General features: G+C 37.3%; 1 protein-coding gene across 5 annotated transcripts in view; it reads right to left on the bottom strand.

Annotated features, from left to right (window-relative positions):
• The window catches only part of LOC117296556 (brefeldin A-inhibited guanine nucleotide-exchange protein 3-like), a 38,074-nt gene extending 23,002 nt beyond the window's left edge, over nt 1-15,072 (bottom strand). Inside the window, exons 1-8 of one of the 5 annotated variants that reach the window (XM_033779537.1) lie at nt 15,012-15,072; nt 13,739-13,942; nt 11,357-11,490; nt 10,819-10,953; nt 10,109-10,177; nt 8,182-8,295; nt 3,372-3,512; nt 2,863-2,887 (exon numbers count right to left, since the gene is read on the bottom strand). In XM_033779537.1, coding sequence (XP_033635428.1) covers nt 2,863-2,887; nt 3,372-3,512; nt 8,182-8,295; nt 10,109-10,177; nt 10,819-10,953; nt 11,357-11,490; nt 13,739-13,823 — 703 coding nt within the window. In that variant the 5' untranslated portion in view covers nt 13,824-13,942; nt 15,012-15,072. The remainder of the gene's footprint in view (nt 1-2,862; nt 2,888-3,371; nt 3,513-8,181; nt 8,296-10,108; nt 10,178-10,818; nt 10,954-11,356; nt 11,491-13,738; nt 13,943-15,011) is intronic. The other 4 variants (XM_033779538.1, XM_033779541.1, XM_033779542.1 and 1 more) reach the window with 4 other exon arrangements.
• Between the last annotated feature and the right edge of the window lie 1,188 nt (nt 15,073-16,260).

The raw sequence follows: 16,260 nt of genomic DNA, 5'->3' as shown, positions 1-16,260 counted from the left end.
AAAATAGTATATTGGATGAACATGAAGAGCACTGGGCCCCCACTCAACCATTAACTAACGACCTAAAAACAAAATTTGAACTGGTAGTAGGCAAAACAAGTGAAATGCCTGAAGTTTTGGACCCTAGTTTCTTTCTCCTGGCTAAATGACAACACAACCCTTAAGCCCTCAAGAAGGACTCTCCTCGAGTCGAAACGGCCGGCCATGATCTATTGTTTATTTGGTTGGTTAGCAGTTAGCAAAAGCTAATTCTACTTTCTCAAGATGTAGCCTACACCTGTTTCAATGACTGTGAATGAGGCATGTTCACATTAACCAACTTTTTCAAACAACCACAGTGGAAATTAAATCTAGATGAACGGGAGTAATTATTTTTACTCCAATTGTTTGTGGCAGCTGTCTGTAACAGCTGGTTAACTCGTTCATGTACAGATACCGTTTATTATTTCCCAGTCAGTTTCCCTTGTGGTTTATATTGATACCATTTACTTTAGTGATTAATTGATGATACAGAAACATCAAACGTTTTTATTTTATTTTAATGAAAGCACCCTTAAGATTCCTCTTTCCCATTCTGAAAACTGTGTGACTGTGCGATCTTTTTTCTTCTTCTCATTTTACAACTGTTTTTCTGAAGGGATTCAAACCAGTCGCTAGTACATGAAAGAGTTAACCATTCCATTTTGAGCCATGGCAGTCTAAACCAGAGGGGCAAGATAATGCTGACAAATGACACATCAATTTTAAAAGCTTCAAACTGTGTAAATAATTCAAAACATGTGTGACTTAATTATTAAAGAAGGAATGTGAAAATTAAAACAACACTTACTGATAACAAAAATCCAAATTAGCATCATGCAATGCAAAGAAAAATAACATCAAATAAAAAAATATCACAACTATATATGAAAGTGTTTAATTTAATTAAGAAGGTAGAAAATTTGGTTAATTCCAGCTAAGTGCTTGTAAAAATGCATTATCATCCATAAAACAGTTTAGCACATTCTTTAAAGGAACACCTTGCCTTGGATCGGTCGAGTTGGTCTTTGAAAAGCGTTTGTAACCGTTTGTTATAAAATGCATATGATTAGAGAGGTATTTTAAAAGTAGAATATAATGATCCACACAAGTATCACTCGAAATTACGTGGTTTTCTTTTTACCTCGTAGACTAACACGTTTGGCCATTTATGGGAGTCAATGTTTTGACTCCCATAAATGGCCGACCGTGTTAGTTCGCAAAGTAAAAGGAAAACCATGCAATTTAGAGGCACATTTGTGTGGATCATTGTATTCTACTTTTAAAATATCTGTTTTTTATTTGTTTTTATCTAGGAAGAAATTTCATGCTTAGCAAATTTTTGTGCTTAGCAGCTCTATGAAATTGGGCCCAGATGTGCTTGAAATTTGAGTGTCTGGAGTGATTTGGTAGGCTCTATAGAGATCATAATAAACTAACCAACTAGGGCACAGTTTCATAGAGCTGCTTAAAGGCAGTGGACACTATTGGTAATTCTCAAAATACTTTTTAAAAATAAAACATTGGTAACGAGTAATGGGGAGCTGTTGATAGTATAAAACAGTATGAGAAACGGCTCTCTCTGAAGTAACGTAGTTTTCGAGAAAGAAGTTTTTTCCACGACTTTGATTTAGAACTTGAGGTCTCGAAATCAAGCATCTGAAAGCACACAACTTCGTGTGACAAGGGTGTTTTTTCTTCATAATTATCTCACAACTTCGATGACCGATTGAGCTCAAATTTTCACAGGTTTGTTATTTTATGCATATGTTGAGATACCCCAAGGGAGAAGACTGGTCTTTGACAAATACCAATACTGTCCAGATCTTTAAGCAGAAAATATTGCTCGGCAAATTTCTGCTAAGCACAAATGAGCAGGACACCAGTCACAAATTGTACATGTGACATGGTAGTTTGGGCGGTAACCCTATTCTGGTAAGTATAATTTTGTTGTGCTTGTCTTATTTTTGACTGGTCCTCATGTGTTTAAACTGGTGTTTAGCCAGGAGGAGAACACAGGTGCTGTTGCAAAACCGCAAATGCAAATAGACAAACTCTCAAACCTTTACTATTTGTGGATCACCAATCAACTCTTCATTGGAAATCAATTCAAAATCTGTTGACGTTCATTCAACAGATGGTCAAAGTAAACAGGTATTTTTTCAAGCACAACAAAAAACATTGGATTTTTTTTTCAGCGTACAAGCTTTATACTAGAAGTATACTAAAAACATAATGGACCACAAAAGTCGATTTGGGATTTCTATCTTCTGAACTGCCTATAATTTTATTGGGTTGCCGACATAAAAGTCTGTGGATCTTTGATGTACAGAAACAGTGAGTTGAAAAGAAAAATGACTTGTGAGATGGACACAGGGTCTTTAAGAAATCACAGCTTTGGATGAATCTGGCTTAAGCATGGTCTACTCTTGCAAAAAAAAGGAAATCATGGGTGCCTTCAATTAATAGACCGATCCATTAAGCTCCGCCCCATTGCGTATTGACGAATCACAACGCAACGAAGGTCCGACACTAAGGTCCCACATGCGTGCGCATTCCTTGGCCCGCGCGGCAGAGTTGTGCAGAAAGGCATTGGAGAGCCTCACGTGTTCCTGCTCAGGTGGGTGGAGCCTACTGGATCGGTCTTTTGTGCGTGCTTTGAGTCTGTGCTCAGAGCTTCAGACACGAGTTCGGAGCCTAAAGCCAAATCCAAAGCCGAAGCCATGGATTTGAAAAGGGCCCAAGAAAGGATTAAAGATGGCAGACACAAAGTTTAAGCCAGAGACCAACACAAGACCATGTTTTTATAAAGCAAAACCACTACACATTATACACATAACAAACCTGCACTCGTTGTCACTGCATCCTGCTGCCATACCAAGTGTTAGCAACGCAAAACAAGAAACAAAAAACTTGCAGTTAAAAGTTAAGTTTCTAAAAGCCGAGTTGGCACACTAAGGTCTACCATTAAGGGTTTATCTACATCTATCATTATTTTTTACAGACAAAATATTTTGTGCAGCTGGCAGTCGACCTTATGCATTGATGTCATCAATCAGCCAATTTAGAGGTAAAACAACGGTATAAAATGGAAAATGAAATCGGTTCGTTTTTGTTTTAATTGTCTTGCTACTATAGGTTCCCTAATAAATTTGTATCCAGCGCAAATTAACTTTTTGTTTTATGTACTTCAAAAGTGTTTGGTATTATTTATTAAAAAGACGTCTTTTCTCTCACATATCTTGAATAACTTTATTGTCATCATTTTCTTCAAGTACTCCTTGGGACATGAAACGAAACACATTTTCCCTTTTTGCCATTTTGAATCTGAAATCTAAGCATTTTTTCTTTACCGTTGGTTCTTGATCATTTTGTGCGATATCCTGAGGCATTCTGTTAGTGACGCTGAACGATCCAAGGGTCTGTTTTACGGCCAGGGTCGAGATGGCACGAACGCCTGCATGAGGACTCTGTTGGAAACACTCCATGCACAGCTGATTTCATGCAAACATAAACAACAATAACAACAAAACTCATCACAAGAAGTGGACACAATCAAGGGTTTGATGTTACACCATGGAATATCTCTTCACGTTTTGGATGGTCGGGCAAGAACCTGTTTTAGTAATCTTTTCTGTCTTTTTGATATTTTACAATTATTAAGAACTTACAAATATTTTTTTCCTGTGAGACTGTGCAAGCACTGTGTACACATGCAGGCCTTGAGTTTCATCTATGAGAGGGAAAGGCCATTTTTATTTTGCAAATGGCACTTCCATTGGGAAATCTTTAAGTCTACGGGAAACTTCTCAAGGAGCATCAGATCAAGGCCAAGACTAGGGCAACAGAGGGGATGGCCTCCAGGCCTACACATACACTGTGCTTATCAAACAATAGCAGGGATCTCCCCATACACAAGCTAGTGCATCGGGCAGATATGTGCAAATTACAGACTGGTATTGTTTTTAATGATAAATAATGTATGCCAGCCTGCAATATGATAAAATGTAGTGAACATATTCGGAACACCAACACACTCCAGACATTCAAGAGTAAATTAAAAACACATCTATTCTCATAATCGTCTTTTCCGTAGCACTCTTCCAACGCATTGAATTTTGTAAAATGCGCTTTATAAGTCTCGTTTATTATTATTATTATTAACATATGCATGTGTACACCATGCACCACAATTAGTCCTGAGCACCGTTGTACTACCATTCCACCATTCAAAACCCATGCAGTTAGTTGAATGGTTTCAAACCATTGGTCAACTCAATGGAAACTTGTTTTTACCAGTATAAGGTTTATCAGCTAAGAGATATTTTCATGGTGCAACTGCAAACCTTCTCAGTGTCTTACATCATGCAACTTTCATATTATAACTAATGCAAAGTATATGCAGTTCATCTAACAACAGAGTTTAAACATTGAGACATGACAGCAGTCAATAGCCACTGAAGTGCTTCACAGGAAAATGCCACTTTAGAAAGTTTTAAAAAAAAGTCAAACAGGTAAACTCTGCCACTTCACAAGCAAGTATTTCTGCATAATAAATGTACTTTACCTTCTCTCGACACCAACCTAAAACTTTTATACTAAAAGAAATACACTTCCTGGTTCCGAAAACTGTGTACAGCTGAAGTGTACACCTTTTTATGACACTTAGCCAAATAAAAGGCTATAAAGTTGCACGCCTGATGTTTTTTTTTTAAAGTAAACAAAATTCCTAACTTTGTCACTTTAATCTGATAAAAATGTTTTATTATATTTATCCACTTGATCACTACTAAAGAGAGATAAGTAGAATGAGATGGATATGGGTAACAAATTCATGAATGGTTAGGCAGATATTAGTTTAGTGTATCTAATCTACGTCACATGATACAAACTGAACCAATGAAGTGCATTTTTAGTTAAACACAACACAGTTTTGCTTATCAGATTATAAAAAAATGTGCACAGTTTGTGACCAGTTACCATTAATCTGCTACGCATGAGTAGCTTAACTTCACACAAGTGAGTGGCTTATTTTCACCCAAGTGATAGCTTTAACTTCACACAAGTTAATAGCTTAACTTCAAACCAAGTGAGCAGCTTAACTTCAAACCAAGTGGGTAGCTTATTTTCACACCAGTGAGTAGCCTAACTGCAAACAAGTGAGTAGCTTAACTTCACACAAGTAAATACCATAACTTCACACAAGTGAGCGGCTGAACTCACACTTGAGTGAGCAGCTTAATTTCACACAAGTGGGTAGCTTATTTTTACACAAGTGAGTAGCTTAACTGCAAACAAGCTAATAGCTTAACTTCACACAAGTGAGTACCCTATTTTCACACAAGTGAGTAGTGCGTAGCTCAACTTCACACAAGTGAGTAGCTTAAACTTATACAAGTGAGTGGCTGAACTCACACTTGAGTGAGCAGCTTAATTTCACATAAGTGGGTAGCTTATTTTTACACAAGTGAGTAGCTTAACTGCAAACAAGCTAATAGCTTAACTTCACACAAGTGAGTAGCCTATTTTCACACAAGTGAGTAGTGAGTAGCTCAACTTCACACAAGTGAGTAGCTTAAACTTATACAAGTGAGTATCCAAACTTCAAAACTGAGTAGAAATGTGTGCCTCCGATTAGTGAGTGTGCATCTTTGAGTTATTTAGGCATTGTGCAAGTGCTTCATTTGTGCAATGGATTTTACCTGGATTAATGACTTGGGCATATTCTACAGCATCATGCAAAAATAATCAGACAAGAACTGAACATTTTGAAAAGCTAATACAGAAAGTTACATGTTCATGTAAGTATGAACTATGAAACTGTCCACATGCATTTTTTTTCCCCATCCCATCAAGACAAGATATTACACAAAGTAACACAATTACGCTACTGCATCTATAATAAAAAAAAACACCCCAAAAACAAAATAAGTAACCACCCAAAATTTTTAGCTGAGTTGGTTAAATATGTTTTCTGTTTAGCGTGAACTTTTTTTTTCTTTTTTTTTTTGCTTGTTTTTTTTTAACAATTTCCTGTAATCTAGGCCTAATACTTGGACAACACACTTCATAGTGTGGCCAGTAGATGGGTATAGAGCCTTATTTATGCCCTTTTCCTGTGCACTCAACGCTATAACCACTCGACTGTGCAATGGCTGGGTCATAGACCATGAATGATATCCAGTTTATAGAAATTAAAGATTGAGTAAGGTTAATATGGAGTAACCAGCTGCCTCCTTACATGCATGACATCAGCATGTGTGCTAGCACTGTATACTCAGTACTTTCCCGAGTCCTGTGAAAAAATATCACAGGCATGTTACTCGGGTGGGATTCGAACCCACGACCCTTGCAATTCTAGAGCAGTGTCTTACCAACTAGACTACCGAGGTTGCCCGGCAGCTAGAGGCAGTTCGAATCCTATGTTTTGGCAGCGGGTACCGCAACGATATTAATATTCTTTATCCCCGATGCAAATTTAACCTCTATTAAAGCTTCACTTGGTTACTAACTTAATGTACATGTGTCGCTCGTCCGCAGAAATTAATGGCAAGCAGACCACTGTAGTCTGTTAAGGGAGAATGCTGAGTTTTTCTAAATCTGTGTGTGGGGTTTGTGTCGAGTGTCAATGCCGGTATAAATCTGTATTAAACAGCGGCTACAGAATGCTCAGAAATATACAGTTGTTACATTTTTGTAATAGATGCAGTCCATAGGAAACAGGAAAAAACATATAACGAGTCTCTTACCTCACGTTAAAACATGGTAAAAATGGTTTTTCTCTGAAACACTCCAAGCTAAAATTCTGAAAAACGTGAGGTCAAACAAACCCGCGTGACAAAGGAATCGTGATGTCATCGGCGCTATTTGATGTGGAAAATTGTGCCCTCAGTTGGTCAAAGCTAGAGAACTGTGTACACACTCAATTGGGGAAAATCGCTACTGACGTCAAGGGGTCATTGCATATCATTATAATAGAAAAGCCGTTTTTGACTCTCGGCTGAAAAAGCCGCAGGGAGAGGTGCATTTTTTACTTGAATTATTTATTACCAAATGCAAATTTTAAGTGTAAATTGGTTATAAATCGATATCTACGATGTCTGTTTGGCCAAAAAAAGGTTTTAGTTAAAATATTGAGATTATCCTGTAGCCGCTGATTAAACAAGTTTGAACTAGTTTACATATTGTCTTTTGGAAGCAATGAACTTGCTAGTCGGACCATTGTGACTGATTTTTGACTGGTCCTTAGAAATTATTTGCCAGCAGACCACTGCTAAAGGGTGGATGCTGAGTTTTTAACAAAATCTTTCTGTGAAATTTTCTGCCCAGTTTATATTGTTTATCTGATGTTTAGATGTCTAGTTGGTACTGTCTAGTCCTTGGTTGTCCTTTTGTTGTCCCTTTTTGTTTGTCTTCTGTCCGTGGTTTTCTTGTTTACTGCCCTTTAGGCATTTTTGTTTAATTCTGTCGGTTCTTTTTCTGTGATTTATTGTAATTGTATGTTTTTTGTTGCTTATGGAAAAAGAAAAAAAAGAAAAAAAAAAGAAAAAAATCTTTCTGTAGGGTCTGAGTCATTTGTCAATATCTGTGAAAACCTTTATTGAACAAGATTTATGATGAGAGATTTGTGATGCAAAATGAAATGTTAACAAAACACAAATGAAAGGTGACAACATGTACACTGTACAACATGAATGCGCCATGCGATTACATGACATCAGTTAACCATGCATCACCATGATATCAACGGACAGATGTGTCTGTCCCACTGATTTAGTGCCGACGATAAGATCTACCAGTTAACTCTTTCATGCACCGAACAGTCGCTAGTGACCGTACAAAATTTATGTGTAGGGTCTGTGTCATTTGAAAATCTGTATAGATGGATTGCAATACGCCTCATCGACCGCCATCTTTGATGTATTAACAAGGGACAAGAGCACCGTGTACGCGCTGTGCATGTACTTGTTAAATACATCAAAAGTATTGCAACCCAACTATCGAACAAGACTCATCGAAAAACATTTATAATCCAAAATGAAATGTTAACAAAACACAAATGAAATGTGACAACATGTACACTGTACAACATGAATGCATTATGCGATTACATGACATCAGTTGACCATGCACCACCATGATATCGACGGACAGATGCGTTACCTGCTTCATGAGTTGCGTGGCATTCTGCGCAAGTATACTGAGGATCTGTAGCAGCGTGATCTGACACGCTCTGTGCACGTCATGCTTACTCAAGTTGTGTGACGTTAAACAAAACTGTTGAGAGGCAAGTTGGGCATTCAGGTTGGCTTTTTTATTTAGTGGTTTCATCGGAGCCTTTCAACCTCTGTGGACCCCGCTTTGAGTCCCAACTCCCAGACGAGAGCTTCCCATGCGATTTGGGGTTCTGGTCCCTTTCTATGCCCCATTGCTTGTGACCCAGAGGAGCGAAACAGCGGGTAATATTTGGGCACAGCCAAAAGAACCCCAAGTTTTACCCTCCCAAAGTCGGGCAAAATAGTAAAATAAACTTGGGCAAAGTAAAAAGAACAAAAACCTGGGTAAAATTTCAGGCAAATCAACCCCTCAGCCCCACTTAACCAAAGAGTCCCCATGTTCCTCCCTTATCGAAGGCCGAGATTTCTTCAAGTTCAACATCTTCTCTTCATCAGATTCCTCACGCCAATGGGTTGCAGTGCAAAGCATTTTTGAATGAGTTCATCAGATTCATTACCACAATGATAAAATAATAAGTCACAACTAGGAATAGTGTACCATCAGGTTTACAGTGACTTGAAGAAGCAATACATCAATATGGAAAGGTTTGCGGTAACACCATGTAATGACTATCTCTAAATGAGTTGGGGTGGTTCTGAAAAGAAATGTTGGTTTCAACTCGACGTTTCAATCAGTATGCTTCAAGGACTGCTTGGAGTTCAGGGAGAACAAGTTGCACCAACTTGAAGGGAAGGTTTGATAATTACTCCAAAAAGGATTGACAATTTAAAGGCAGTGGACACTATTGGTATTAAACTACTCAAAAAAATTATCATCATAAAACCGTTCTTGATTACAAGTAATGGGGAGAGGTTGATAGTATAAAACATTGTGAGAAACAGCTCCCTCTGAAGTGACGTAGTTTTCAGGAAAGAAATAATTTTCCATGAATTTGATTTTGAGACCTAAAGTTTAGAATTTGAGGTCTGGAACTCAAGCATCAGAAAGCACACAACTTCGTGTGACAAGGGTATTTTTTCTTTCATTATTATCTCGCAACTTCGACGACCAATTGAGCTCAAATTTTCACAGGTTTGTTATTTTTTGCATATGTTGAGATACACCAACTGTGAAGACTAATATTTGACAATTACCAATAGTGTCCAGTGTCTTTAAACATATTTGGTAAGATGCCCTGCAGCTGTTGATAATGTATTTAACATTTTGAGAGAAAGAATTGCTAACAAAGAAATGCGGTTTAAGAGAGAGGAATTCAAAAACACTCTAAAAAAAATTTCTGCAGAAACATATCTCATATTGTGCGCTCAAACTACAGATTATTCTTCCAGCATGGACATGACCGCTCCATATTTTCGACGATATTTCAAAAATGCTACACCACCTTTTAAAATGAAGCATACATGTATAGATCTCCTTAGACTTTTAAAGGGCCCTGAGGAATGTAGTTATGGACAAACTATGGAAAGTATGCCAAATATATGGAGTTATGATTTTAAAACATTGGGAGAATGAATCACATGATATGGCACTTTGTACAAAAAATGAACTGCACAGATCACCATCATGCTGAATTTGTAAAAAAAAATGTCACTTGTTGTGTGTGTGATATATGAGATGTACTCCCGACAACGCTGTTACTATCCTCCATTGAATGAGATGATCAGGGTTAGGTTTAATCTAGTTTTAGGTTTTCAACAAGTGCAATAAATGAGGGAAATATAAACATTATGAGTAAACAAATAACTAACAAGGCAAAAAAGATAAGTGGGGCTTTGAAAAACGGGGAGGGGCTACAGTATGCAAAATATCCCTGAAATAACCAATCAAAAGCAAGAAAGAACTAAGTACTGACCTCTGACACCTTGATGACTGACAGGGCACTAACTGAGCAGGAGGCGGAGCAAGTCACTGTCAGGAGAATCTATTGGTGTAGATTAAAACATGAATATTCAACTAGCAAACCTCAAAATCTAAGACTTACTATAAAACTGTAGGAGTTATAAAAAAGGCACACACCCCTTTGCTCACGAAGATATAAGTAATGTTTATTAATCTAAAAAATAGTTAACGGACTGAAACTCTAGCAGAGTCTTTCTCGAATGTTTTTATTAGCCTTCCAGAAGTTAACAATTTTTTGCAATAATACCATTATCTTTTTGGTTGGTATACAGTTTTGAACAGCTAATAATTTTATATTGTCTCATTTTTAATCTAGTAAGTTATGCGGTAACACCATCTCTGTCTTTGATACAAACTTTGGTAAGACACTGCTCTAGAATTGCAAAGTTCGTGGGTTCGAACCCCACCTGGGTAATAATGCCTGTGATTTTTGTTTCACAGAGCTAGGGAAAGTACTGAATATACAGTGCTAACACACATTGGTGTATATGGGTAAAACCAAAATTAATATTTTCCCCCAATGCAAGTTTTCATAGAAAATTAAACTGTTAAAATATAGGATTCAAATTGCCTCTAGCAATCTCGGTGGTCTAGCTGGTCAGACCCTGCTCTAAAATTGCAAAGGTTGTGGGTTCAAAATCATATTTGTACTCCCATACATACCTTTAGGATTTCTACCTGGATATCTTCAGCAAGCTGTGGGGATGAGGCGACACATTGAAGCACCTGAAGGGGTAGTCTGTGCTCCTCATCATCTTGGGATGGATCTGACTTGAAGCGAGGATCGGAAATCAGCTTCTGAGAAATAATCAATCAATCAATCAATCAGTTTTATTTCATTTATTAGTTTTAGTCAGGCCTAAACTTTTAGCTTGTTAGAGGGCAAGGCCACTTTTATTTTCCAAAGGGCACCATGGATTGTAAAATCTTAAAATCTCTGGGAAGCTTTTGACAGAGCTACCAATTCTGACTCTGCAAAAAGTTCCCTGAAATCAACCAATCTTTCCAATCTTTCAATTCTGTTGAGCATCGGATTCGCATGACAAATGAGATACATTTGTAGATCTTCTCTTAGTGCTCGTTCACCTCATTTTGAATCTGGTCCTGTAAAATAAATGTTGGACCAGTACAAATAATGAGCTAGAAAGCATTGCTGTTTAGTGGATTTCCCCAATTTTTTTTTAGCCCTTCAAATAACTACCTGAAGGCCAGAAACAGCATGAGCAGCAAGCTTGTTGTTCTTTGATTCCAAGACTAGCCGTAACGGCAAGAGGCAGATCTCTCTTAGATCACTTGGACCTAGAGAGGTTGGCGATTCTTTGCACTGTAATGTATCTGTAAGATTCAAACAAAAAGTCATTTATTTTACATACAACAATAATGTGTTCATGGATTGAATCTTGAAAATGAATCTTACTCAAAACATTATTAGTATAAGTCTGCAAGTCCATTCACATGTTGTAAATTTAAAGGTTGGTTTTACACTGTAGGTACCCTTTTTTTACAGGCAATTGAACAAGTGAGTGTTAGGACTGCAAAGTGGTATTGTGTTTCAAATCTCATAATGTTGACAAATGTATGGCCCTATTTGCTATTTTTCATTGCTCAAAATACTTTGCTTTTAAAACGCTCAACGCTCACATCCATAGATTAGGCAATTTTATAGCAGTCTTTTTTTAGATTCTATAATTTAAACAGAATCTCTCCTTCTACTTCGTGGTTTTGCAAAAACAAGTTGTAAATAACTGGGTTCTTTTTAGAATGCAGAATTGAAAAAATAATGGTATCTCAGTCGCTTCTGAGGACAACATTAAAACTGTGTGTTTTCAATTATATTTATTTTCCAGTACGCGCTAATCCACTAATCAGATGCTCGAACTGGAGGGTGGTATAAAAACCTACTTATAACCTATATACTACTTATACATATAATATTATATACTACTATACGGACAGTGCAAAAAATACATTCTAAACTTTGTGCACGTGCATGCTGTTCGTCGCGAAATAACGTTTATGAAATTTTAAACTTTGTGCATTGCACGTGAGACTGGAAGATAAATTTGTTACAACAAGCGCGCTTGTGGAATACAAAAAAAATATAGCGCGTCTGCATCCCATATTCAACGAGGCCTTATGGGACACAGAAGCGCTGTTTTTTTTCTGTATTCCACTGGCGCTTGTGTGATATATATCAACATAGCGAGACAGCGATTCCTTTTGCACTGTGAGATAATTAAAAAACAATTACCAGCACAAATAAGACTTCCACTTAAGTTTATCCTGACAATTTTTTTAAATGACAAATTAATTATAAGCCTTACCTTGATGAACAAAATGAAAAATTAATAATAATCTTTCAAAAAGTTAAATATAAGCTTCTGAGTATCAGCCGTTGTTGAGGGTAAGTCACAACGTAACTCTATTTCAATGCCAAATAATAAGATTTTTTTTAATGAACCATGTGATTGGTGTGTTGAAATTAATACTTCAAAAATTTACAAAAACACATCATTTCTGCAGGTACTCTTTGGAGGCACTTGACTTTAGGTTATTACTCGAAATAATGCTTAGCATAAAAACCTACTTGGTAATGAGAAACGGAGAGCTGTTGATACATTGTAGTATTTAAAGGCAGTGGTCACTATTGGTAATTACTCAAAATAATTATTAGCATTAAACCTTTCTTGGTGATGAGAAAGTGGGAGAGGTTGATGGCATAAAACATTGTGAGAAACGGCTCCCTCTGAAGTGCCATAGTTTTCGAGAAAGAAGTAATTTTCCACCAATTTAATTTCGAGACCGCAGATTTAGAACTTGAGGTCTCAAAATCAACCATCTAAACGCACACAACTTCGTGTGGCAAGGGTGTTTTTTTCTTTCATTATCTCGCAAGTTCGATGACCGATTGAGCTCAAATTTTCACAGGTTTGTTATTTTATGCATATGTTGAGATATACTAACTGTGAAGGCTAGTCTTTGACAATTACCAATAGTGTCCACTGCCTTTAACATTGTAAGAAAACAGCTCCCTTGAAAGTAATGTAGTTTTTGAGAAAGAGATATCATTTAGGCTTGAAGCCCTTTACTGGGCATCTGAAAGCACACAAAGTTGTGCAACAAGGGGTGTTTATTCTTTCATTATTCTTATTGCAACTTCCATGACCAAGGGATTGAGCCCAGATTTTCACAGGTTTTTATTTTATGCATATTTTGGGATGCACGAAGTGAAAATACTGGTCTGTGACAATTACCAATAGTGTTCAGTGCCTTTAAGCAGCTCGATAAAATTTGGCCCAGATGAGAAGAAGTTGAATATAAGACTCGATTTCCTCTTGAAACAGGATTCTTACCAAAGTGATGTTTGAAGCGGATAAGAATGAGAACAATAGTAAACTTGAGGGGTAAAACAATGTAATAGGCCTAATTCTCTTTTGAGGGAGCGTTGGCTAGCCTAAATAGAGGTTTGGTCTCGACGCTTCAAACAGCTGTACTCTTCAGGAGGAAAGCTTTCAGAGTCAACACTCCCTCAAAAGAGAATTACTGATTGTACCTGAAAAATTACTTATCTTAGGATTCTTACCGATGGCTTGTGAGCAAGTCTCCCTGATAGCCTTATGCTTGTTGGCACTCGCCTCCTTAATAATGGTTCCCAAGACCTCTTCCATATCGGTAAAGATTTCCTCTTAGTCTTAATTCAGCTGAGTGTAGTAAAAAGCCTCAGCGAGGTACAGAGTACATCTCTCTGGATTGGATCCACTACGGCAACAGAGACAGTAAGAAAGTTCTGACGGTAACAAAGAGGAAGTAAGGTCAGGAAATTTACTTACTTACTTCAGGGATGTGATTTAGGAAGTCTAAACTATGAGCGTAAAGTGTGAAAGCTTGCGAGCGATAATGTGAAAGCTTGCGAGCGTAAAAGCTTCCGTACATTCATCTTTGGTTTTGAAAGCTCTACTCTCCAAACTGGGATGTTTTCACATCCCTGCTACTCGCTTACATTGCTTTAGTTAGTCAGTACCGTAGCTCATTTTGTGGAGAGCACATTTTAACAAACTGAGTGCGCACATTTTTTGGGTTAAAGTGCTCTCCGCATATGGGCTAGGGTAAGTGACAACTTGGGGGGGGGGGGGGGTGGGGGGAATCTACTAAACGGCTAGGCATAAAATTATTTCACCTTGTGGCGAGACTATATAGTCCTAGAACTATGAGGTTTGTTACGCTATCCCCACAACATTTGTGGAGATGATATTGGAACGAACGACATAGAGTAGAGACTATATAAAGGGCCAAGGAGCAGAGGGGATCCAAAGTATAAGCACTACTTATGGGGCTACATATTGATCTGCTACATTAGTTAGTACTCCATGCCTACATCATAAGGAAGGGAATTTATGGGGCTACATATTGATCTGCTACATTAGTTAGTACTCGTACTCCATGCCTACATCATAAGATAGGGAATTTGTTTACTGACTTGAATTTGTTGTATTGCCTCAAAAAAATAATTTCGTTTTTACCATGTTTACACTAAACATGGTCAGATGGTAGGAACAAAATCCTTTTTTTGGAGGCAATACAACAAATTCAAGTCAGTAAACAAATTACAGGGGAAAAAAGTATGACTTTTGTATGATTCAAGTGCAGCAGTATTGAATGAAGATTAAAAACATACAAAATGATGAATTGATGACGGGTCAACACGAAAGTCGAAACTACATATCGCAAACGTAGTGTTTTAACGACTGCTTTAGTAATACAATACAAAAATTCGCCAGGGAACCTATCAATGGTAGCAGAACAATATTTTATCGCTAAATATCTATCAAAATTGTGCGAAAAACGGATATAATTACCTCAAAATACAGTGCATATTCCACAGACAACTAAACGAAACAGATGGTCGGTTTCCAGCGCAATGGTCCGATCAAGACGCTTGAGGGCGCTCGACTTTGTTATGGTTGTGGTTTGGATTGTTGTTAAATCCCGGTGTCCCGGATTTCCCTGAACAATGATGTCTGGGTTTAGTACAAAGCACCATTATGGGGCGGATTAGACCGTCGCACATGTTGTATTCATTACGTCACCTTAAAGTCTGTTAACCCTCCTGGCTGGAGATTCTCTTCGAACTCTAACAACTGTCAAGTTTGAAGTATTTCCTTATTCACTATTCACAAGTGCCCGGCCCCCTTTTCAATTACTTTGGGTACTGTACATATGGAAATGCACACACAAATATTTGGTACACATACAACATAAAATGACATTGTATTCTTTACATCATTTTAAAATGGTGTATTTTGTGCGTTTGGTTTCAAAATACATCAATAATAAACATAGTTAGGGGCCATTCAGAATGGGGTTAAAAAATATAGATTATTTTTTGGAAATCGTTTTGATCAACCATGGCGGGTTCCTCCATGGACCGACCAACCCACCCCCAAATTTGATTTTTAAATATTGCATGGCTTCACAATAAGACTATATGCACTGAAGAACAAAGTAATGCCCCAAATAAATCTCTTTTTGCTGACCTGAGCCATGGCAGCAAAAGCAGGCTTGGAATTTCATCTTTGATCATAGGCATAGCCATTTTCTTTTTGCAACTTCCATTAGAAAATCTTATAGTCATTGGGAAATGTTTTGAAGGGCACCAAGGCCATGACCAGGGGCAACAGACGCCTTGGCCTCAATGGATTGCATGTAATTCCAGGCCTGCCAATGCAAGGGGCACAAAACAAAACACAGACAAAATAAACAACAAGATAAGTTGTAGATGGAAACTTTTAATCATAATTATTTCCAATAATTTTTGACAAAATTCTTACTCAGACCACCTCTATGAGCGGACTTTGTCCTGAACAAGGATGTCACCCCTACACGTACATAATGGAGTTGCAGCATTGTATCGAATTTTAAATAAGACCAAGAAAAGAAAACAACTTTTGGGGAAATAAAAAAAAAAAAAAAAAAAAAAAAAATATCAGTGATAAATAAATTATTATGAAGACCAAAGATTTCAATCTCTCCTCTATAAAAGCATTTTTTTTATCTACATAAAGGTTATGAACAAAAATGAGAAATTAAAACGATGGTTCTAATACG

This window comes from Asterias rubens, chromosome 11 (genome assembly GCF_902459465.1).
Source record: "Asterias rubens chromosome 11, eAstRub1.3, whole genome shotgun sequence".
NCBI lineage: Eukaryota > Metazoa > Echinodermata > Asteroidea > Forcipulatida > Asteriidae > Asterias > Asterias rubens.
This window is presented reverse-complemented; position numbering and strand designations above follow the sequence as displayed.